We start from the raw sequence: 23,382 nt of genomic DNA, 5'->3' as shown, positions 1-23,382 counted from the left end.
AAATGAGTCCAATACCCTTGAACTGTTCACAATTGTTCTTTATTATAAAAAGAGTAGAACAGTGTATGCACACACCCATCCCAATACCTCCATAAATCTGTTTCTAAATAATTCTGACCCAACACATGCCAACATGTAGAGCCAAGAGGTTGTTATATTGTGCTCTGTTTTGGCACTACAATCTTTTTAAAAACTCAGTCCACAAAGGGATAAAAAAAAATCTTGCCAAACCCATAAGCATGTAGACTAATCAATTCATTCACAGGCAAACTTAAGGACAATTTCAGTTTTCAAAAGCTTCCTATCTACATACCCTGTTATGAATTACTGCACAGATTTTGCAGAAATCAATACAGCATATTCAGAGCCAGCATTTTAAAAAACGTCTTGATTTTAAGCCCTTTAGAATGAAATCATGTCAGTGCATTTAGCAAAGAAATGAAAAAGGCTTGAGAGAAGAAATTTTTCATAGCTTACAAAAAAAAAGGGGGGTGGGTGGGAGGGGGACTATTTCATATTTGGTAGATTGGTCTTGGTAGTTTCATACCCTTTACGTTTGTAAGTGAAATATTGCTCAAGGTATAAAAGCCAAGCCAAACCAACTATCTTACCAAATAAAATTCCTTTTAATACTAACTTCTTATAGGAGTTGAGTATTATCCTAACATCCCAAGACCATTCTGGCTTCCTGCACCAGAAGACCACTGTCTATCACTGTGAATGTGCTGAAAAACAAAGTTTAAACAAGCCCCAGCTGTAATCTTGTTCCGCTGATTAGTTTCATAATGTGATACATAGAATACAGTTATGGCAGATCCTGCAGATTTTTAATCTCATAATACGCTACCTGGAGTATTTATTTTCTGATGCAGCAGTTTCAGGACACCAGCACCTGAGTAAGAAATGCAAACTACATTACCTTGTGTCTAACTGTGGCTTCAGACAATACACTTTTTCTTACACAGAAATAACTATTGCATACTATGTTGACTACATAATGAATGCCCCCATGGTAAAAATAGCACTTCGGCTGCTTTACATCATCTTCCCTAATGTGAAATCATTACTATACAGGTAAAATACACATAAGTGCAAAGCAGCAATAATTCATTGCCAGTAAATGAGAAAAGCAAGCACCACTGATGGGGCTCAATTCAAAGACAAGTGAAATTAAAAAAAAAGATGGGGTATTTTTTCCCAAAGGTGTGAGCAAAGTAGGTCACATGAGCCCCGTCTGCTTTTCTTGTCTTTGACTCCCCAGATTCCCCCTTTTCTGGCCAAAAGAAGAGAAAAGACACAAAGAAATTCCCTTCAAGAGTGGCAATTCACCTTTTACGTGGGTTCCAAAGGCCATTTGTGCCATTTAAAATTTAAAAACCGGTTTTTCAAAGCCAGAACTTACTTCTGATCATTCGTGGGGTGTTTTTAAAAACATTCTTGGCTTTGTGAGGCCTTCTGATATTACTAAAGGGCAAAAATTGAACCATACCTAAAAACAGTTGCCTGCCCATTTTATTATTTTCTGGATTCTATTTGGTTTCCATCTACCTTACATTTTGTTAAAGAACCATTTATGCAACAAACTTTGTGGACTTGGTGGATACAGGAAAGCTACAGGAAAAGAGATTCCTCCTCAACATTAGGAAGAACTTCCTGACAGTAAGGGCTGTTCGACAGTGGAACACACTCCCTCTGAGTGTAGTGGAGTCTCCTTCCTTGGAGGTCTTTAAGCAGAGGCTAGATTGCCATCTGCTGGGGATGCTTTGATTTGGATTTCCTGCATGGCAGGGGGTTGGACTGGATGGCCCGTGCGGTCTCTTCCAACTCTATGATTCTATGATACTGTTGGTCCAGCTAGTTAGAGATATCAGGGACACCTATATAGACAGATATAGTTCTAAAGCAAGCTGTAAATAATCAGGTCAATATTTTCTTACAGCACTATTTCAGCAACTATGCAGTTGTCCCAATGCACCAAAATATGCAAAAAGGAGAAGGAAATAGGTACTGAAGAAAGGAAGCCAACAGGTGGCATAGCTTTGCATTCATAGGCCCAGTACAGGCAGGCCGTTTGCACTGATATTATGGCTCGATATGGCGCAGCATCCATATGCGCCAAGCCTTAATATCGGCGCCTTTATGTCACAAGGCTGCAGTCTTGTCCATACGGGGCACAGCCTCATGACGTAAGGGCGCCCGAGCGCCCCTGGGTGGAAGAGACATCATAGGGCTGTGTTGCAGCCCTTATGATGGCGCAAAAAGGAGCCGCCTAGAGCGGCTCCCTTTGGGCGGTGCATTTGTGCTGCAGCTTACAGATGCTGCAGCACATATGCAGGGCTTACAAGGACAGCTTCTAGCCACCTGACTGTACTGCCCCAATGCTTCATGTGTGGGTGGGTTGCTGCTTAAAATTTGAACTGCATCTATAGGACAACAGCCTTAGATTATCTGCTGCACATAGCAATTAATTTAGGTAAGGAAGGGCTTAAAACTGCATCCTGGAATGTTGCTTTACCCTACAAAAACCTGGGAGGAAATCTGTGATTGTGAAATAGTTACGAAGTATAAGTTAGGAGTGGGCAACTACAAGCAGGGCATGGGCCATTTTTCCTTCTTGCAACCACCTGGTGGGCTGCAGCAGCATAAAAAGTCATTTCTGGGTACCTTTTTAGCTAACTTTTAGCCAATCTCTCCCCCCCCCCCCAACCTGGCTTGTTTTGGGGAGGTTTGAGGGACCAGGGCAGTTAGAAGAGCAAACTGTTGCCTTTTTACGCAGTTTTCATGAGATCTGGGGTGCAAAAAAACCCTGAAGTTTTAAAGTGGAGGGGTTATCTGGAGGGGCTTCTGGGCAATACCACGGGCTGCATGTGGACTGTGGGCTGCACTTTGCCCACCCTGATATAAGTGCAGACAAAGGCAACTGGAAAGTTACAAGGTCAACTTCTCTGCCCAATCTAATGAAGTGGGAGTTGAGTTTCCTTCTCATTCATTTCTTGTGTCCAAAACTTGAGGCATTCTTCACTACTTTTTGTCTCTTAACACTAAACATTCCCTGCAACCTAATTTGAAAATCTGAATGAAATTCAAAACATAACCTAGGAGAATAAGCAGGAACGTGGTTGCAAGGCTTAAAACAAAACTTCAGCCATATCTTTTAACCATGTCCAAGAAAGAAAAGGACATGATTTTAAATTTTGAGCTTTTAAAAATTATAACTTTTCAATGGCAACTTTTTAGGGGACTTTTTACTGAAGCTGAAGCAATAATTCAGTCTCTGTGCATGTAGAAAAGGGGACAGATAATGAAGGGAGGGGTGATCAGGTGTGAGCCTGAGAAGCAAAACATGTAGAAGAGGAGGAAAAGATGCCCTTTCATCCTATGTCCTCTTGAATTTTAAGGCAACAATGCTCAAAATTAACTTGCCAATGCGAAATTGCTTTGGGTTGCATCTGAAAGTCCTTACATACAAGAGCATTCTTAACCAAACATTGGAATAAACTAGATTAGAATATAAACATGAATTTTTGCAAAGTGATTAAAACTGTGAGGTTCTTGTTTTGTTACAATTCTAGTGAACACTGCCATGAAGTACATGGCAGGCAAAAACACAGAAGAGACTCCAGATAAAAAATTGATAACATTTTGAAGAAATGGCAGAAAACCACTATAGGAAAGGTTTCTGCACAAGAAGTGTGTGCAGCCAAACAGAATGCTCCTTTTAGTATCTGCAAATGAAAAATAAGTCTAGCACGTATAAAGAAGATTGTTTTCTATAAAGGCGGCATATTAGAAGGAAGTGAAATATTTAGCTATGCTAGGCACAACTCTGCAGCCAATTGTTTGTGCAAGATGTGTCCCATAAGTACTTGACATCACTGGGAATCCAAAGACTCAGAGCACATAATTAGGAATATGTTTTGTGTATCCAATATACATTTCACCAGTTGGATACAACAGCTTTCCATCTTCAAAAGTAAAACTGAGGATATGCTCGCTGACCGCAATTCTGTGTGGCCACAAGATCTGGAAAGTGGTCAGATGGATCACAGTTTATATTTTCCAATGTTAGACCCATGTGTGTTATTGAAAATCATTGACAACCCATTAAAGATGTCTAGTTACCACTAAATTTATTTCCTCCTATTCCTAATTCTACATCAGATTATTCTGATGTATATTCTGTTATGCAAGTGTTTTGTTTTAGTGCAGATGAAAACAATGACTCTGAATTCTGAAATGGCAGCCTTGTAAGAAACTAGAAAAGTGATTGTGCTCTATACAGCCTACATTCCAGCAAGCCTAAAAGGTAGGAATTTAGAAACTATTGGAAGGCTGCTCTATGAGATGATCCTAACATAATTCAATACAGACAAGTTATTTAAACAGCTGTCAATCCAGTAGCAACAGAGTGGCAACTCAAATTGTGCTCGATTCCTACTGGTTGGAACCCCAATTCTTAGTGTGTAAAAATGATGCTGTGTCATGCAGATGGCACTTGGTTCAGAACCTTTAGCCTCTGTCTTTAGTTCCTGTGGAAATCTCCCCTTTGTCCTCCTTCCTTGCTGAGCAGTTTCACCTCTTCAATGACCATGTCGTGAGTGACAGATTTGCACATATCATATACTGTTAAGGCAGCTAGACTGGCAGCCGTCAAAGCCTCCATCTCCACACCCGTTTTGCCGTGGCTGCAGCACAGAGCCCGGATCACCACAGCATGTTTGCTCTGATCCAGACTCAGATCAACTTCCACCAGATTCAGTGGGATGTTGTGGCACAGTGGGATCAGCTGACTGGTCACCTTGGCTCCTTGAATCCCCGCTATCTGGGCAACTGTCAGCACATCCCCTTTTTTCATTTGGTTCTGCTGCACCAGGTTAAAAGCTTTCTCACCCAAACGGATCACAGCACTAGCCACTGCAGTCCTTTCTGAGTCTGGCTTCTTGCCCACGTTCACCATTGATGCACGGCCCTTGTCACTAACGTGGGTTAGATGATCAGAAGCACCAAGACATTTGGCAGCTGGAAGACACATCTTTTTCTCTGCTTGGTTATTCACCATCCCAGAGTGAAGGCCTCTAAACATACAAGGAGTCTGCTTGGAGAGAAGAATTCCTGTCCAAAGGCACTTTGTGTCTAAAGTGGAGCTCAAGATTTTTTGGAGAAGGAAACTGCTACTGAGCTGAGCTTGCTGAATTCCTGCTGCAAGCTGTCGTGCTGAACAAGAACCTGGCAAGGCATCATGTCCTGTAAACACATTTTTCTTAAATGTTTTCCCCATCTGTTTGGATAAACCCCTTCTCAGAGTCAACCAGTGGCTAAGACTCTGGTCCCAGTCACTTGAACTTAGTTGTTTCTGCAGGGGATCTTGGAGCAATGGGAATGACCTCGATGTTGCTTCTGGGGGGAAAAACAACAAAAGAAGAGTTTTAGCTAGCTAGCTAGAAAGAAAAACAACACTAGTGAATTTATGCAGCATTCTGTGAAACCCTGTGAAGCATGAGGGATATAGAGAAAAATACCTTACTTTGCCATGGCTTTCAGCAATTGTTAGAATGCAATTGTCTGGGGAAATGGAAGTAAAATCCAGAGAACTAGCTGCAGTAACTTTCATGAGGGGCAGGATTTTGTTAGTGTTTCTCAAACATCATTTCCCTGTGTCACATGGCAATTTGCAATTGGAAAAAAACATACTGGTGCTTCAAATTAAGTTTCATACAGGATTCATTCAAAGAGAGAAAAAGTCAAAATTCACAATGGGTTTGTGTAGGCTCACAACACACCTTAAATTGCACCAATTCTGCAAGGGACCACAGCAGAGGATTACATAAATACAAGTGCATCTCATCTATTTTGTGTCAGATTTATGGATACTTAAACCATTACAAAATCATAGTAGTTTATCATCTGTTATCACTGAAAACTAGAAGTATGAAAGGTAAGCCACCCCCCTCCCCCTCCCCCACACTAATTGAACAGGCTCTGGTGCCCCTACACAGCCATTCCATGGCTTTGTGGGAAGTGGACAGGGTCATAGAAGCATTTCCCCAAAGCCACGTGCAAAATGATGTCATCAGTACTGAGATCAAGTAAAGTATGAGGACTTAGCAAAACATGCTTCTGTGATGCTGCCTGCTCCCCATGAATTAGAGAATAGCTGTGCATGTGGGACAGCCTTCAGAGGCTGTTCAGTAAGTCAGGTGGTGGTGTATGGCTCAGTCTATGCATGTCTGTGGACCTGCTATGCGACGCTGAGCCATACTGGAGTGAAACCTATGCCATATTATTTTTCTCTTTAAAAGAACTTTCTCCATAGTCATTAGAATCATTATTTTCTGTTTGAAAAATTGGAAGAAAGTGGTTGATGCAGGAATCCTAAATGCTCAACTGAGCCACTGTAGACCTACGGAATCAACTGCTGAATTATAAGCTACAGCTTCTGTAAATGCCACTGATTCAGAAGGTCTATCCCAGTAGGGATGAGCCACTGGATTTAGGCCCAACAGACATTATGAGCCATGAAGCAAAGGATGGCTTCTAATCCATGCATGGCTATAAACATAAATAAAAGTAGCATAAAACATACATAAAACTAGCTCTCTGCACTTTCAAATGATTGAAAACATTATAGATGTAAATTACAGAGCCATTTTAAGTGCATCCAGGCAGTGCTTGCACCCAAAAAAGTTTCTGACCTTGAACTCTGTCCCCAGGAAACACCCAGAGAAGGACAATCAGGATGGGCTTTGAAAAATAAGCTGTTAATTTAACTCAGAACTCTTAACCTGTGTCAAAATTTGATCACAAGCTGCCAAAATTCCTGGGTTTTAGAGCCTTGGTTGCTTTTTTTCTTGAGGTCCAATGGCAGTCATGGGTGTGGCCACCCACTTGCTGGCATGTGTCCCCTACTTAATTGGCCTGACCCTATTCTCTCTCTCCTTCACTTCCACTAGCTTTCATTGACATTAATGGAGTGTTTTTGAAAACTTCACTGCAGCAAGGCAGGGTTGGTTTTTTGGGTGAGAGGAGGTGATGTGTGTCACAGTGTTGGGAAGCCCTATTCCAACACTAATTCCCTCCCAAATCCCTCTCCCTTTAAGTTTTTGAAAACCTTTAATAACAGTAATTGAGGTTTTTTTTTTTTTTTAAAACACCTCAGTCCAAGTGGGAAGGTAAAGAAATCTCTTATGGTAATCAGTGATCAGAGATAAGAACAGAGAAGCAGTTGAATTGGATGAGAATCTCTCATGGGCCACAACAGTATTTCATGCCAAGGTTTTCCCATAATTGTTGCACCCCACAGGCAGATTTACTCCTAAAATGGCTGATTCCCTACCCATAGCCATTCTTCCTTCCCTAACAGATTCTAAAATTCAGGAATGGGTGTATCATATTGACAAGCTCCCTCTTTCATAGCAGTGTCTCATTAAATCAAGCAGGAACTAAATTGAAGAAATTTCATGACTGCTTTAGTCCTTTATAGGACTCTGCTCTCAACATCTTCATTTGGACTAGCTGCCAAAGCTTCAAAGTAGGAATAATCTTTTCCTTTTTTGAGAACCTGAAGGGGGAATGGATAAGCACTTTAAGTGACTACAAGAAAGGAGCATTTCTTGCTGCAGCTTGCTAGCTCTTGCTGTATTAACAACAGACACGTCATGCTTGGAGCTTTGCTGCTGCAGGCTCAGATTCCCTCAGTGACACACATTACCTTTGCTCTGGCTGGGAGATTTGCCAGCTTAAGCTCCAAGTCCACTGGGAACTGAACCTCTTTGCCCTTCTTATTAATCCCCTGGCAGTGGTAATTCTGAAGTTCAGTGCCAAGGACCAAGTCAAAAGGAGATTGTTAAACATAATGGAAGCAATTCTCTTTATGAGTGAGAGAAGAAAAGGGGGGGCAAAAGATATAAAGAGGTAGCCAAATCTTTCTCTAATGAGGTGTACCTTTAGGAAGGTTAAGCACAGTCTTCTCCTCCTTCTCCATCTGCTTCACTATGAAGATTCTGTTCCTTGAAAAGCCCTATTTTATTTCTAGAATTTGAGAGACAACCAAAAACAGCTCAAAGCACAGGCCAACTATATCATGAGGCCGCTTCCAACTATAAGAGTCTGTGCTTCTATGAATATTGTATGGTCCTTCCAATACACTGGACTCCACAGGTCTAAGATTAAAATTTAGTTTCAGGAAGGAATAGATTAAGGCCTCCAACTAGGCTAAACTCCTCACCATTTATTGGACAGCATAACAGGTTACATGTGTGCTGGTATTCTTTTTAGTTCTTCACATCTCAAAATACATAAAAAATACATGCTGTCCCATGACTCAAGAGGAATTGATTGACATCTCAGCAGTGGAGGAAAAAAACTTAAAATACTAGATACTTTGCATAAGTAAAGATTATTCAAGCCACAAGGGACATGGAAGGCTGCCTCTGTGACTGCACAAATGCAGACGGAGAAGGAACTATGGCATATGAAGTAAGCCAATGTGGGGGTTCAGTCTATGATTCAGAAGACAATGTCTATTATTTATAATCAGATACCACTAGTTCACAGACATGTTTGCATTGATGTCAATGCTGCAAAAGCCTTTACTGAGTACATTTTTGTTGTTCATATCCTGCCAAACTTCCCACAGTGACAGTGAAAGAACATGCCTCAAAAGAGAAAAACAACAACCTGAGACCAGAGTACAGAGACCCCTGTTAAATTGAAGCAATGAAGGGGAGCATGGCAATATCTTAGACAGCAGAACAATGCAACTATTTCTTTGTATAGCATTCATTTGGTATGTTGTGGAGCCTACATTTCCTCAACCTCTCCTTGGTGGTCTCCACCATTTCCTTCTGCCTCTTCACATGCTAACTGGGTTCACTGAAACTATGCAATCAACTTGAAGCCCAAATTAAGAAGCTGTTTTCCATATGCCCCCACTAGTCTGTGTGTCATGATGAAGCTGGCTCCTAGCTCAACTCTGGTAACAAAGACCATGCTGTTTTTGTACTGAGAATGCCAGTGGTTAGTTTTCCCAAGATGCAGAATGCATGCTTGTCAGACTCAATCTAGTTCTTAGCAATGTAATATGCTGAAGGCAGCCAGATTGCCATTCCAAAACCAGCTGGAAGGATCCCATCTTCGCATCTAGCTTCCTTTGCTCTCCCCCATGTGTCTTGCTCAATTACAGGCAAGCCCCCAAACATATCTCAACAGAGCACCATTGGGATGGTTACTGGTTTACCACTTAGTTCTCTCCTGCTGTGGAAATGTTGGTTGTTAATTGTTCCTGTTTCTCAAATTATCCATACCCAAGCTACACAATTCTGACAACACATCTAATTTTAAAGCAGTAAGAACTCAGAGAAAAGGAGGCATGATGAGCTCCTCACCTGTTAAGCGGGGAGGGGGAAAGAGAGCGCAACTGGCTTGTGTTAGTGGAATGAGGAATTTGCTCTGAACTTTAAAAGCTATATTTCAGAGGCAGTGACTGGCAAAACCACCTCTGAGTACTTCTTGTTTAAGAAAATGCTATAAAATTCATGGGCTTGCCATAAGTAGATAGGCAATTTGAAGGAACATACACAGTCACCAACAGGATTCAGCATCTTGAATAGCTTCTTTACAGTTCATACAAATACTCAGGTTCAGATTCTTCATAAAATGCACCACCACTGCTTAACAGCTTATAAACTTCCATAATGTTGGACAACTAGATTGAGAGTTCAGTTTTAAGTTGATGTGAACAGCCCAAAAGACTGAGGATTTCATTAAATAGGCTGTATATTCTCTCTCCCTCTTTAAGTATTAGCTCTTCCTCTAGGTAATGTAGTGTCACATTACACTTTTATATAACTTAAGTTCAATGCCGCTTCACAGGCAAATGTAAAAGAAGCATTATGGTAGAGTTTATTACGTACTGATTGGTCACCCACCAATGAGGATCATTGGTCTGTTCTTCATCTGGGAAATGTTGAACATGCCTTGGAACAAAAGAATAAACAGACAAGAATCAGAGGGTCCTGAAGTCTTAAGTCATCTAGATGCACTACCTTTTGATCAGAAAAGGTATTTAGAAGTGCACAGCTGAAAAAAACACAATTTATCCTTATACAGAGCCTCTTCAGCATTGTTTATCAATCAGATAAAAGTAGCTGTAGTAAACAGAACCAGACTACAAGGCCATTACAGGATACACAGTTAGAGCCTTCTAATTGTGTTGGCAGGTGGATTTTTATCTACTTGGTGATTAGCAAGAATTGCTCCCAATTTATTAATAACAACAATAAAATGCTTCCTATCCCAGCTCCGAGGAGAAGGAAAAAAGATAAGTAGGAGGATAATTTTATGAAGCTCTGTACATTTTATTGTAATACATAAAATACATCCTGGGCTCAATTTTTATTTTAAATTCTGTCTTTCACACCACAGCCTGATTAGGAGATCTCAGGGTTCAAGTGACAAGAAAAATCCTGCCTGCCTACAGTCTGCCTGTTCTGTTTCTGGGATATCCAGACAGGTCTCATGTGCTGTAAAACTGTTCATGTCTCCATGTGGAAGTTCACCTTACTGTTCAAGGATCATAACAACAAGAGTAAGGGTTTTTGGGTTGCAGAATTTTGGTAGGTCTTAAAGCTCTGCCGATTCATCAAACATAGGGCAAATCAACAGATAGGCAGATTTAAAACATTTTCCAAGTAAGCAGAACAGAGCTCTGTTTTCCTGGCAGAATGGCACCCATATAATGGTCAATGTGATTTTACCAATCCACTTTTTAGCCTTTGATCAACAGTAGTATTGCCATCTCTTTGGGGTGGAGCAACCAGAATAATAGAGAATTTACAAATGCAATGCTTGCCACAATTAAAACTTTCAAAATGTCACAACACTACAAACCATTTTTTGTTGTTGTTGCCAGATAGGATAAAAAACTTTTTTTTAAAAAAGGTACAAGCATAACACACGAAACAGACCACCCATGTTTCCCCCCCCCCTCTATTATAATGTTTATAATGCTTGCTTTTCTCTTTCTTCTTTTTTAGAAGAAGTCATTATTTCAACTTATTCTTAAGATTTTCATTAGGTGGTTGTGCCTGTTAACTGGAAATCTTTGTCCCAGACAAGGGATAACAGAATTCTCAATAAGTTTAATAGAAGATTGGTAACAATAAGACGATAGGGAAAGATGCAAAACTGAAGCTGCTATAGAGACGGATTACATGTTAAATTGAAATAACTGTGTACAAGTGCAATTATTGTTGTGTTGTATTTGTCAAATCTATGAATTACAATTTAAATAAAAAAAGCAAAAAATGGCGTGAACAGTTGCCATTTGTTACAAATAGCACACAAAAGGATTCCACCAGGCCTAGCCTGAAGAAGAAGAGCCCTCCCTCCGGTCCATCTGCCTTGGTCCAGGCCTCAGAGGGAGAGAAGAATGCTGGACCTGATCCCCTCCCCCCCTCACCATTCCCTTCTCCTTTTGTGTGGTGTCTTTTAGATTGTAAGCCTGTGGGCAGGGAACTGTCTATTATCCCCTCTGCTATAAACCGCTCGGATTCCCAGTGATTGGGCGGTATATAAATAAATCCTATTATTATTATTATTATTATTATTATTATTATTATTATTATTTCATGTTAAAAATTAATAAGACCTGAGAAGAGATGGATAAAATAAATGACTTACCGTATATACTCATCTATAAGTCTAAACAATTATGCCCAAAAATTGACCTCAAAATCCCAGTTTGACTTATTTACGAGGTAAATAAGTGTGGTAATGTGATAGCAGCTCTCTCAGATTTCCCCATGCGGTTGTCGAGTATATACGGCAATTCATATATTGTTACAGACTTGGGCACTCCATGTACAGTACAGCTTATAGTTGTGGGAGACTATAAAATACCTGCGTGTTGCTTCTTTTTCCGGCCAACAGCCCCACCAATAATTTGAATCAATTCTTCTTCTGAGGCATTAGATCGTAGGTGATCCCGCAAGGACACTTCTGAGTTTCCAAAAAGGCACACCTGAAGCAAGGAGAAAGAGGATGAGAGGGCTAGTAGAGGAGAAAGCTGCAATGTTTGTATTAAGAACTACCCCTGAAACAAGGAGAAAGAAGATGAGAGGGCTAGTAGAGGAGAAAGCTGCAATGTTTGCATTAAGAACTATGTACCTATGGCACATCAGGTATAATCAGGATCACCTAGTGCATTCTTCTTTTCTTTTCTGCTGTTGTCTGATTGTGTCTTCACTTCATTAAACTGATACTCTTAGGGACAACTTCCCATTTCTCCATGGACTCCAAGCTTTTATCTCTCTTAATCATGTAGCATCCCAAGTTAATCTTTTTAAGTCTATATGGAATCCTTATCATGAAATTCCTTTTTCCTAAATAACTTTTGCTGCTTAATCAAGCAATATCTTTCCCTCAGTATCTAACAGAGGAGAGATTTACACAACATGGCTTGTTTGCACTAAAGTAACTTTACAACAGGAATGTGAAATGGCTGCCCCTCCAGATGTTGTTAGATTCCAACCTTTTTGTTTGTTGGTCCATATAATCTTTCAACAACTTGTAAATGTTTTTAATGTTTTAAGATGATAAACTGTTTAACTGCTTTTTACATAATTTTATATTTATCCACTGGGCCCTTGATATCCGCTGGGGTTTGGTTCCAGGACCACCTCCCCCCATGGATGCCAAAACTGGTGGATGCTCAAGTCCCATTATATACAATGCATATAAAATAATATCCTTTATACAAAACAGCAAAATCAAGGTGTACTTTTATAATTTTTGGCAGGGGAGAAGAACATTTTCAAATCGTGGATGGCTGAATCCGCGGATAAAGAATTTGTGGACATAGAGGGCCACCTGTACTTTTAGCACAATTTTTCTATACAGCAGGACTTCGGTATCTGTGGGTCTGGTAACCACGGTTTCACTTACCCACGTCCAAGAGAAAAAAAGGCATCTTTAGGTCCTCCACTGCAAACTTATGGTCAACTACCACCAGAATATAGGGTTTGACATTATCCACAATTTTTGCTTACTGTGGTAAATCTGGGCATATCCCCCCTGTGGTTACAGGGGGTTGTACTGTGATTTTTAATCTATATTGTTTTAGGTATGTCGTTAGATGCCTTGAATCCCACTGTTGGGTGGAAGGTGGAAATAAATGAATAAATAACAACAACTTCTCAAACAATATCGGTGGCTATGACTCATAGGAGCTCCAATCCAGCAACATCAGGAGGCCACACATTAACCATTAAGTAATAGAGAAATGTTTATGAAACAGTCCCTAAAATTACAGCCAGATCCAGAAGTCTCCAAAATGCTTTGAGCCCAATTAAGCAAGGTAAATCCTCAACAGGGGATTTGTATATGCAATTGAAATGAGACAATCCTTCCTTCAACAGCTGTGTTGACAGTCCATGCAATGTTCACTTTGAAAAGGCAGCTGACAACCTACCCCTAACCTAAGGTGAAAGGCTGCTTCACAGAGACACCTGAACTCCCAGGATCTCCAGTTTCAAAGGTATTTCATCCTAGACTGTGAGGTCAGTGATGGCCATACTATGCTGTGGGCCCTTGTGCAAAATACATTTCACCCTTCCCCACTGAATATTTTAATAGTATTAAACAGAAAAGACTTGTTGTGAACTAAACTAATTAAATGCTTTTCCAGGTATCCTTATATACATATCCTTCCAGGTGCAGAGGCCACCTTCTACTGAATAGCAACCACTGAGAAGAACCAAAACTTCATGAACCAAAACTGCATGGGAACAACCACAGTTTTAAATTCATTACAAAAACTTCAAGACTGAGCTTTGTAGTTAAACTAAACAGTTAAGCCTTAGCCAGGGGAAAACCATCATTACATGTTAGGACTAAGCTGCATCAAAAATGTCCCAAGAACATTTTTTAAAAGTTAACTTTTTGTTATGAGGAAAGCCATTTCAGCTTCTCAGAACATCGTTTTTTATTGTTTTTAAGCAGAGGCAGATGTTAGATAAACATTAGCAGCCAAGGCAATCACTGTCCAATTTTCTTTAGAATTAAGAGCTGACAACTGGGGCTTAGCAGATCAGGTCAGAGCCAACATGGTATAGTGGTTTGAGCATTGAACTATGACTCTGGAGACTTGAGTTTGATTCTCCACTTGGCCATGGAAATTTATGTGGTGACCTTGGAGAAGTCGTACTATCTTAGATTCAGAGGAAGGCAAAGGCAACCCCCTGTAAACAAATCTTCCCAAGAAACCCGAGATAGGTTTGCCTTGGGGTGTCATATATCAGAAATAACTCGAAGGTACACAACAACAACAACTGCTGTATCCACCCAAGTCTTGCAACATGCATGATATTACAAATAAACTCACGCAAATGGGTAGCATGGAGGTGTTTAAAAAACACACACCAAGATTTGGCAGAAGAGGAAGAGAAAGCTTGAGCTTAGAAAAGTTCCTCTTTTGGACTACAATTTCCCAGAATACCATAGTGGCCATGCTAGCTAGGGTGTTCTAAGAGATGTAGTCACAAAAAGAAAATTTCTCCAGATAGCTATGGCCCCATACAGACAGGCTAAAATAAAGCTGCTTTGGGTCACTTTGGAGGTATGCTGTTTAAATTATGCATGCGTACTAAGAGTTCAGAAGCTGCACCAAAGCTGCACTCCAGTCCTTATTACTGGATCGTGGCTTTGGCGTGGCTTCTGCACTCTTAGTACGCATGCATCATTTAAACAGCATACCTCCAAAGTGACCCGAAGCAGCTTTATTTTGGCCTGTCTGTATGGGGTCAAAATCTACCTTTCAGCAGCTCACTTCATTTCTGTCCTGGGAAAAGAACAAGGACAAAGCTGTTTTTACTTTATTTTGACTGTTTTGAATTTTATTGTAATGTTTTTAAAAAGTTTTTATCTGTGAGCTTTCTCTGGGAGAATGCCAGCATACAAATGAAATAAATAATAATAAATAATAACCAAAAGCATTCCCACCCATCCACTCATTTGCTTTCACTACAAGACTGACCCTTTCCTTGAATATTTTTGGTATAGGAAGATCCAGTTGTATAAGTAGAATGAGCTTCTGAACTCCCTCTGAACTGGTGTCAATCGGCATTAGGGCAATTTATGTTGTCACTACCAGGTGGGTCAAAACACAAGTGCCAACCACTAATCTGAAACTAATTTTAATTACACAACAGTTTCAATGTGGCAGCAAGCATTGATCAATCACTCCCAGCACACACACACACACACACACACAAGATATATTTCTACCCATCAAGTTGCTCAATCCGTGAAACACATGCCTGATTTGACACATCAAACGAAGTTCTGCTGTAAAGCTGGATACTGGAAAAATAGAAAAGCCAAGCCCTTCCCAATCCCCAGTCATGTTGCTTGGAGTAGCTTGCCTGCTGCCAATTTAAGATGACAAAAAGCTAAACAATGTGTTTATCTTCACAGGCTTCTCACCAGTTAGTTTTTACAGCTCAAACATATATGCAAAGAAACTGGGATGGAAGAAAAGAAACATTTCCAAGTCACAGCAGCTGAGCAAAAGGTTCAGCTGCTTTTTCAAGGAGGATTTTTTTTAATGTACAGTAGGAATGATTAAGATTTATCATTTGATTTGCTGCTCATGTTTAGGGCTCCTTCGCCTAATGACCTTTGGATCTACTTGATATGTAAATATCAGCAAGCACATCAGATACTGAGGAATAATATCATGTTACTACCTTCAAGTTCCCATCAGCTGTGATTCTAAGTCTATTACAGGATCCACAGAAGTGCTCAGACATCGAGGTGATGAAGCTGACTTGTCCTTGGAAATGTGGTACTTTATATGCCTGCCGTGATCAGGGGTGAAATGGGAAAGAGAAAGCAGAGAACAGTCACCATGCATCATCATTAATATGTGAGCTACATGTTTAGCCAGTCCACAAGGATAGCAGTTCCAATGCATTAAATAGGTTAGGAGATTAAAACGAGGTGTTACACGGGATACAAAAAATGGTAGAATGCAATACATACAAAGCGCCAAATAGCTTGAGACCAACATACTTGGACTATCCTGGTATTGCCCCCACCACACCAGATTTATTATCTGTCATAGAGGCTTTGCTGGTAGTGCTGCAGATTACTGTGGCTCATAGGGCTACCACATATGGCAGGGCCTCCTTAGTGGTGACATCTCAGACATGGAAGTCTTTTCAACCAATATATATTTGTCCCTCACACTTTTGTCTTTTGGGTTGGCAGAAAATAAACAGATATTTTGTCTCTAGTGCTGATTGTATTGTTTCTATTGTGGTTTAGAAAATATTTATAATTTCTGGTTCTAGATTTTATATGCTGTTTTATATCTTGTTTTATCTGTTTTATTGATTATTGTAATTTTATCTGGATTTGTACGCCGCTTTGATCTGAATTGAAAAAGCGGGAAAGAAATAAACTATTATTATTATTATTATTGATATTTTAAACCTTAAAAATGTGTAGCTTGTGATTTCAGATTTGTGATTTTAGATATTTGTGATTTGTGATTTTAATTGAACTTTTAAGATATGAATCAAATCAACCAACTACTGCTAATAATAGTTGGGCATATGTGTATGACATATGAGTATCTATAGGCTGTCACCATGAGATAAAAGACTATCTAGTGTAATTGTGTTTGAACTAGTACATTTACTATAGATGTGTCACTTTTTCCCTATGTGAAGGGATAACCCTATATAACTTTGTGGTGAGAGATTGCCTATGAGATACAGAAAAGGGAAGTTCTCGTTACTAGTTTTCTCTGACGTTCTGTAGTAAAAAGAGACCCGATCAACATTCTTGCACGAAGCATGCTTCTGTGAAGGAAATATGCCAACCATGTGCAGATCATGTGCATGAACTGAACATATCTATATTTAGTCTTGTTTACAAATTCTGGAAAACCACAATTGGCCTTGGATTCCCTGAATCTGTATAGCACATGTACAGGCAACAAACAAATATACATAGAATTGTCTAGGAACAGCAAACATAACTAAGAAAAGTCTTATTTCAGGATATGAGCTAAGGGCTACCTCTAAGTACACCTATCTATAATCTCTCTTGGGAAACTGTTTTAGGTCACAATTGACTAATGGCATTCTGTGAAGTACTACTGCTGTAAGTGATGCTTTCCATTATTTCCTTCTATCAACCTATCTTCCCCATCTTAATGGCACCTCCTCTACATGTTTCTCCCCTTCCCTTTCTTCCCACATGAAGGGATGGTGGCCAGGACTAGCACATTCACACTTCCCTTTGTAATTTTAGATTAACTGGAATCTAAATGACTGAATAGGGCTATAGTTATACAGAAAAAAGCTGAAACATCCCTTATTTCAGTGGAACAACATGGACATAGTCACAGAGATATCTTTAAATATCCAGAAGAAAGAGACAAATCATTATCTTTATCATTCCACTGGACATTTGGAAGCTAGAATCTCCTAACTTGGAGGATTGCAAGACATCAGATTTACAACTCCCTTTTCTTTGTAGATGTTAACAATCAGCTTACTAGACATATAGTTATACCTCCAGCAACCTCTCTCTCTAATACCCATCAATAATCTTAATTGAGCAACCTCAAGACTTTTAAACATGATCTGAATTTCAATAAGCTTTAGTGAGTCCTCTGATCATGCTATGTACTACCTTGGCAGTGCTAGAGGCTTCTTCACATGGCAGCTTTTCAAGCTGTGGCCACCTCTGCTTGATTGTATCCAGCATCTCTTTATAGCTCACCATTTTCCTGAAGTTCCACTTGTTGCCTGGAATGAGAGGGAAGCCAACATAATTGATTCATAACAGACAGCAGAAGGGTTAGATTTAGATAATCTAAAAATTCAAAAGCCCACAAAGGCATTCTTTGGTAGTCTGATTAAATGATGAAACAAAGCAAAGTTTGTATTTCCTACCCACTATCGAAATGAAGATATATGTGAGAAGCAGCAGAGGAAAAACCATTTGGATAAATGTTAAGAACAGTGATGACTTTGCACAGTCTAATTCCATGAAAGTCCCCATTATACAGCACAGGAATAAATTTTGCAATAAATATTGCAGTACTGAAAGAGTTAAATATGGTTGACCTGATTCTGAATATGGGAAGAACTGCTAATCTAGATTAATGAAAAATCTTTAAAAGACCCATATAAAGACCCAGAAGAAGATCTCATACCTATATTCCCCAATCCAGACTCAAATGTAAAGACAAGGATTACTTTTTGGACTGCAACTCCAGAATCCTCTAGGAAAGATGACCACTGACCACTGTAGCATTCAGGTAGTGGTACTGCAATGACAAACTAAAGGCTGTAAAAGCTGCACAAAAGCTTGCGTTAGGAAAGTACAGAGTAGCTCAACATGCTTTTGTTTTTTATTATCTGCAAAGCTACAGAAGAAATGAAGGTCATTGAGTGAGAGAACTGCAGCTGTTAATATGAACAATGAAGAAGAGAAGACTTTTAACACATTCTCAGATGCCAATGAGTATCTTGCGGCTCACAGCTGCAATGATAACAAACATTGGGAAAATCCCTACTTGACACCTGTTAGTTGAGACTTCATTAGAAGACTGTGAACAACAGATAGGAGAGGCCCTAAATATACTTGAGTTTACAGTGCTGTACTGAAAGAAAGTGTCATCAAGATGTGCAAACAGGAATTTCAAAGAAATTTCAAAGGGGGATCCCTTTCCAAATTAAGAAAGTTTCAAAGCACTTAAGAAAAACTATGCCAGGAGTCTTTCTCAAATCCATGAGAGAGAGATATGAGACTACTGGGGATACCAGACTTCTACCCCATTTCCATTCTCAGACTCTTCCTTTCAGGCAGCTCTCAGACTATTTATCTTTTCTTTGCTATGGCTAGAGTTTCACCCTTACTTCTCTCTCATCCTCAAGTCATTGTAGAATCACAAAGTTGGAAGGGATCCAAAGAGCCACCTAGAGTATGTCCCTGCCATGCAGGAATCCACAACTAAAGCATCCCTGAGAGATGGCCATCCAATCTCTGTTTAAAGACCTCCAGTGCAGGAGAGTCTAATAGTCCTTACTGTCAGGAATTTCTTCCTAATGTTCAGGTGGAATCTCTTTTCTTATCATTGAACCCATTGGTTTGTGTCCTGGTCTATGGAGTTGCAGAAGACAAACTTGTTGTCTTGTATATAAAACCCCTTCACATACTTACAGGCTGCTACTACATAAACTCATAATCTTTCCATTCTCCAAGCTGAACGTAGCCAACTCCCTAAGTCATTACTCTCAAGTCATGGTTTCCTCTAAATTTAACCAGTTAACTCTTCATAAGCACAGAGAAACTTAGCTTCTTCTCCTTCTTCTTTTACATTAAGTAGTGTGAATTTGGAAGGAAATGTTAGATTTCTTAGCAAATTTTTAGTTGCATACATAATGAGATATCTTGGAGCTGGGACCCAATTCCAAACGAAAAAACAATGTTTCATATACACATAATACACATAGCCAGAGGGTAATTTTATACAATGTTTTAATTGCTTTGTGCATGAAACAAAGTTTGTGCATATTGAACCATAAAAAAGCAAAGGTGTCACTACCTCAGTCACCCATGGAAAAAGATTTTGGTTACTGGAAAATTTCAGATTTTGGAATTCTGGAAAAGGGAGACTCAATCAGCATAGAAGCTTTTTACTCCTGTTTCTCAGCATTTCTCAGTGACCAGCAAACACTAATGCTTCTAAGATGTGCTCAAGATCCTCTTCAAACAGACATTTTTGAAATCCACAGAACTGACAATTATCATGAAAATGATATTCTTCAAGCTTCCTTGGGTACCACCCCAGAAGAAATATGATATATTAAATACAGTGGGCCCTTCCTTATCTACAGACTTGCCATCCACAGATCGCAACATTCATGGATGGCAAGCCCCTAGTTGCCCTCAATAAAGACCTACCCGGTGCTGTTGCAGCTGGCGCCACCACCTTCCTCCTCCTCCTCCTCCTAGCAGTCCTCCTCATCACTGTCCTCTTCCTCCTCCTTGCAGTCACTCCTGGCACCTGGGAAGAGCAGCTTCTTCTGAATCAGGGCAGCTGCACACAGGGCTGTAAGAGGCTGTGCTGCCACTGGCAGAAGCTGCTTTTCTTGGGCAGTGAGAGCAATTGAGAGGAGGAGGAGGAGGACAAGGACTGCAACAGCACTGGATAGGAGCCTGAGCATCCACGGATTTTGGTATCCATGGATCCCCCTGTGGATACTGAGGTCCCACTATAAATCGTTTTTGCTGTGTGTCTTTAAGTTGCTTGCAACGTACGGCGATCCTAAGATGAATCTATTACAGGGTTTTCTTGACAATATTTGTTCAAAGGGGGTTTGCCATCACTGTTCTCGGAATTAAATAAATAAATAAAATGCTACCATCCTCTTCTGAAGAAATGGAGATTGCCCAACTGCAATCATTTTTCCAAGCAGAGGACAGAAAGGAGCAGAAGCGCTTACCATCAAAGGGCATGTATTCTATGAAGCGCACATCCAGGGGCTGTTTCTCTGTAAGAGCCACAAAATCCACCAACTCATCTTCATTGAGGCCTCTCATAACCACACAGTTCACCTACAAGGAGAAAAACAAAATGATGATGACTGAAACCACTGCTTATAAAACAATATCATCAGTGTCAATGCACAGTCTTTAGAAGCATTATAAGACTTTCATTGAAAATGGCAATTTTCATTATTTTTCTTTACAGCAAGGATGGGAAACATCTAGCCCTTCACATAATGCTGAACTGCCGCAAAACTGGGCATGATAGTTAGGGCTGATGGTAACTGCAGTACTGCAACATCTGGAGAGAGAGAGATTCCTCATGGAAAATCAGAAAGCTAGACATAGGAAATTTCAAAATTTTAAAATCCAATTATCAAGATTCAGGGTGTAGACTAGACATCTCATACCTGATAGCCAAACCACCAGGTTGGACCACAGTGCTCTACACTCACTTCTGTTTTCCCTTCTGATTTAGAAATAGTAATGCAGACTACAAAAATATTTACATTTTTTTATTTAAACAGCTGTTGATAAAATTATTAGATAATTAAAAGGACTAAACTAAGAACTATAAATCTACAATTATATATAGACTACCTGCAATGTTGAAGGTTCTCACCTTAACAGGGTCATATCCAAGTTCAAGGGCTTTATGAATGCCTTCCATCACCTTGTGGAAACCTCAAACATAAACAAGGATTAATTCCAACATGGATTTCATGAAAAATATTATGCAAAGGGTCACTTTTTAAAAATATAAACTACAATCAATACAAATACATTAACAACTACGGTATTCTTACAATCATTTAAAATCAGGAGGGCTTTAAACTGAGTTATGTGCGGGAGGGAGACAGTATTCTGGAAGGCAAAAGGGCTGGAGAAAATAGTCAAACTGTCATAGAGGGATCAAGACAAACAGTGCAAGGACCCAAAAGTGGGAGGCAAAAAATCTTGCACAGGCAGCAAGTCAAAGGGAAACATGGTCTTCGATGTCTCTACACTAATGCACAGAGCATGGGAAATAAGCAAGATGAACTTGAACTCCTAGCACAACAAAGCAAATATGATATAATAGGCATCATTGAAACCTGGTGGGATGAGCCTCGTGATTGGAATGTAGAAATAGAGGGTATAACCCTTTTAAGAGAAACAGGCCAAACAGGAAAGGAGGAGGAATAGCCTTATATGTCAGGGACATTTACACCAGTGAAGAGATCCAGGACAGCAATCCTGGAAACCAGGTGGAGAGCATCTGGATAAAAATTAAAGGGGAGGGAAACAGCAGGGATGTTATTGTGGGAGTGTACTACAGACCCTCAAGTCAGACTGAGGAATTGGATGATGCCATCTGTAAGCATTGGATGGCACTGCAGTATTTTAAATCAACTACATGTTGAGAGGAGGAAAGGCAGCCAATAATTAGTTGTTACTTCTCTGTCTTGTGTCTCAGAAAACCTCTGACATCCATTGCAAGGTTTATCCTGATAAAATATGGTTATAGACTAAACATGGCAGCTGAAAATAAAACACACAGTGATAAACATATCAATAATAGGGTGAGCCCAAGAAGGCTTGGGAGCAGGTCAGAGCGAAGAGGACATTTGTATGACTTCAGTGAAAACAGACGTTAGTTTGGAACCAAGAAAAGGGTAATCAAAACATAAACATCCACGCAGGACAAACATACCAAGCACACAAATATATCAGGGACATTCTGACCAGCTAATTTATTTTTTTTAGTGGATGCTTTCAGGGAACATCTGGAAAAAGAAATAAGCCAAACTCTGAATTATCCTTCCCAGACAACACTCGCTCAGTTAAGATAAGAATAGGGTACTAAATACTTAACAGGTATCCTACCTGATCAGACCAAAGACCTATCTAGTTCAGTTTCACACAGTGGCCATGAAAGTACTTATAAGAAGCCCACAAGTAGGACACAGGGGAAATAAAATTGTTAATATTAATTTAGAAGCCATGTAAGCTTGTAGCTATCACCACACCTTCTAGTTTACAAAGCACAGGGGAGAGATTTGTCTCTAACTTAATAAGCATAAAATAGCATGAGGTTCTGTCTACTGAATGCATTAGGGTTAAATTCATTTATTAGTCCCTGCTAGTGCAGCCTCACTGAAATGAATGGAACTCGGTAAAGCAACACTTATGTAAGTTCCATTGATCGTATTCTAGTTGGGACCAGTAAATGGTTTTAGGGCTTAATGTTCACAGAACTGGATCTAATTGATTAAATTCAACAAATTGTCACAAATCCAACTTGGATGCTATCCTGAATTTCCTGACATTAGACATAATAGATTATATTACAGTGGGGACCATGCTGGTTTTATCAGACACATAACTGAATGCAATAGGTTTTCTAAAATTTGATAAACGTAGGCCCTCAAAGGACTGGTCTCTCCATCTGCTCCAAGATTCCCCTACATAGCACAATCCATATTTAGAAACAACTAAATATAACACAAAGAAAATGCGCAAACATCTTGAACATATTAAAGTCGTTTTTATTGGCTGCCTTTCCTCCTCTCAAACATGTAGTTGATTTAACATACTACAGTGCCATCTAGTGCTTACAGATGGCATTTCCTCAAAACTAAGACTTGAACAGGTCAGACCAGGGCTCTTCTTGGAAGCAAAGAAGATGAAGTTGAGATTATCATTCCTCCCAACTCAGGGTCACACTGTATATATACCCCACTCACTTCTATGCCAGCATTCTCTGAAGTTGCCAGCCACCAATCCTGGCAAAACGTCAGAAACAAGCTCTTCATGGCCACATAACCCCAAACCCCC

The 23,382-nt window shown here is 39.8% G+C and overlaps 1 protein-coding gene across 6 annotated transcripts in view; it reads right to left on the bottom strand.

Annotated features, from left to right (window-relative positions):
• Window positions 1–23,382, bottom strand: part of MOCS1 (molybdenum cofactor synthesis 1) — a 57,292-nt gene that overhangs the window by 7,862 nt on the left and 26,048 nt on the right. The window contains exons 5-12 of one of the 6 annotated variants that reach the window (XM_089529580.1): window positions 21,188–21,249; window positions 20,523–20,634; window positions 17,701–17,816; window positions 15,744–15,854; window positions 11,899–12,019; window positions 9,927–9,974; window positions 4,891–5,397; window positions 848–892 (exon numbers count right to left, since the gene is read on the bottom strand). In XM_089529580.1, the coding sequence (XP_089385706.1) occupies window positions 848–892; window positions 4,891–5,397; window positions 9,927–9,974; window positions 11,899–12,019; window positions 15,744–15,854; window positions 17,701–17,816; window positions 20,523–20,634; window positions 21,188–21,249 (1,122 nt within the window). Of the gene's footprint in view, window positions 1–17; window positions 5,398–9,911; window positions 9,975–11,898; window positions 12,020–15,743; window positions 15,855–17,700; window positions 17,817–20,522; window positions 20,635–21,187; window positions 21,250–23,382 lie in introns of those variants that run through there. The other 5 variants (XM_089529581.1, XM_089529578.1, XM_089529583.1 and 2 more) reach the window with 5 other exon arrangements.

The sequence above is a fragment of the Sceloporus occidentalis genome, unplaced genomic scaffold, assembly GCF_023333645.1.
Source record: "Sceloporus occidentalis isolate IW3139 unplaced genomic scaffold, rSceOcc1.0.p SCAF_6, whole genome shotgun sequence".
Classification (NCBI taxonomy): Eukaryota; Metazoa; Chordata; class Lepidosauria; order Squamata; family Phrynosomatidae; genus Sceloporus; species Sceloporus occidentalis.
Note: the sequence above shows the minus strand (reverse complement) of the source record. Positions and strands in the feature narration are given on the sequence as shown.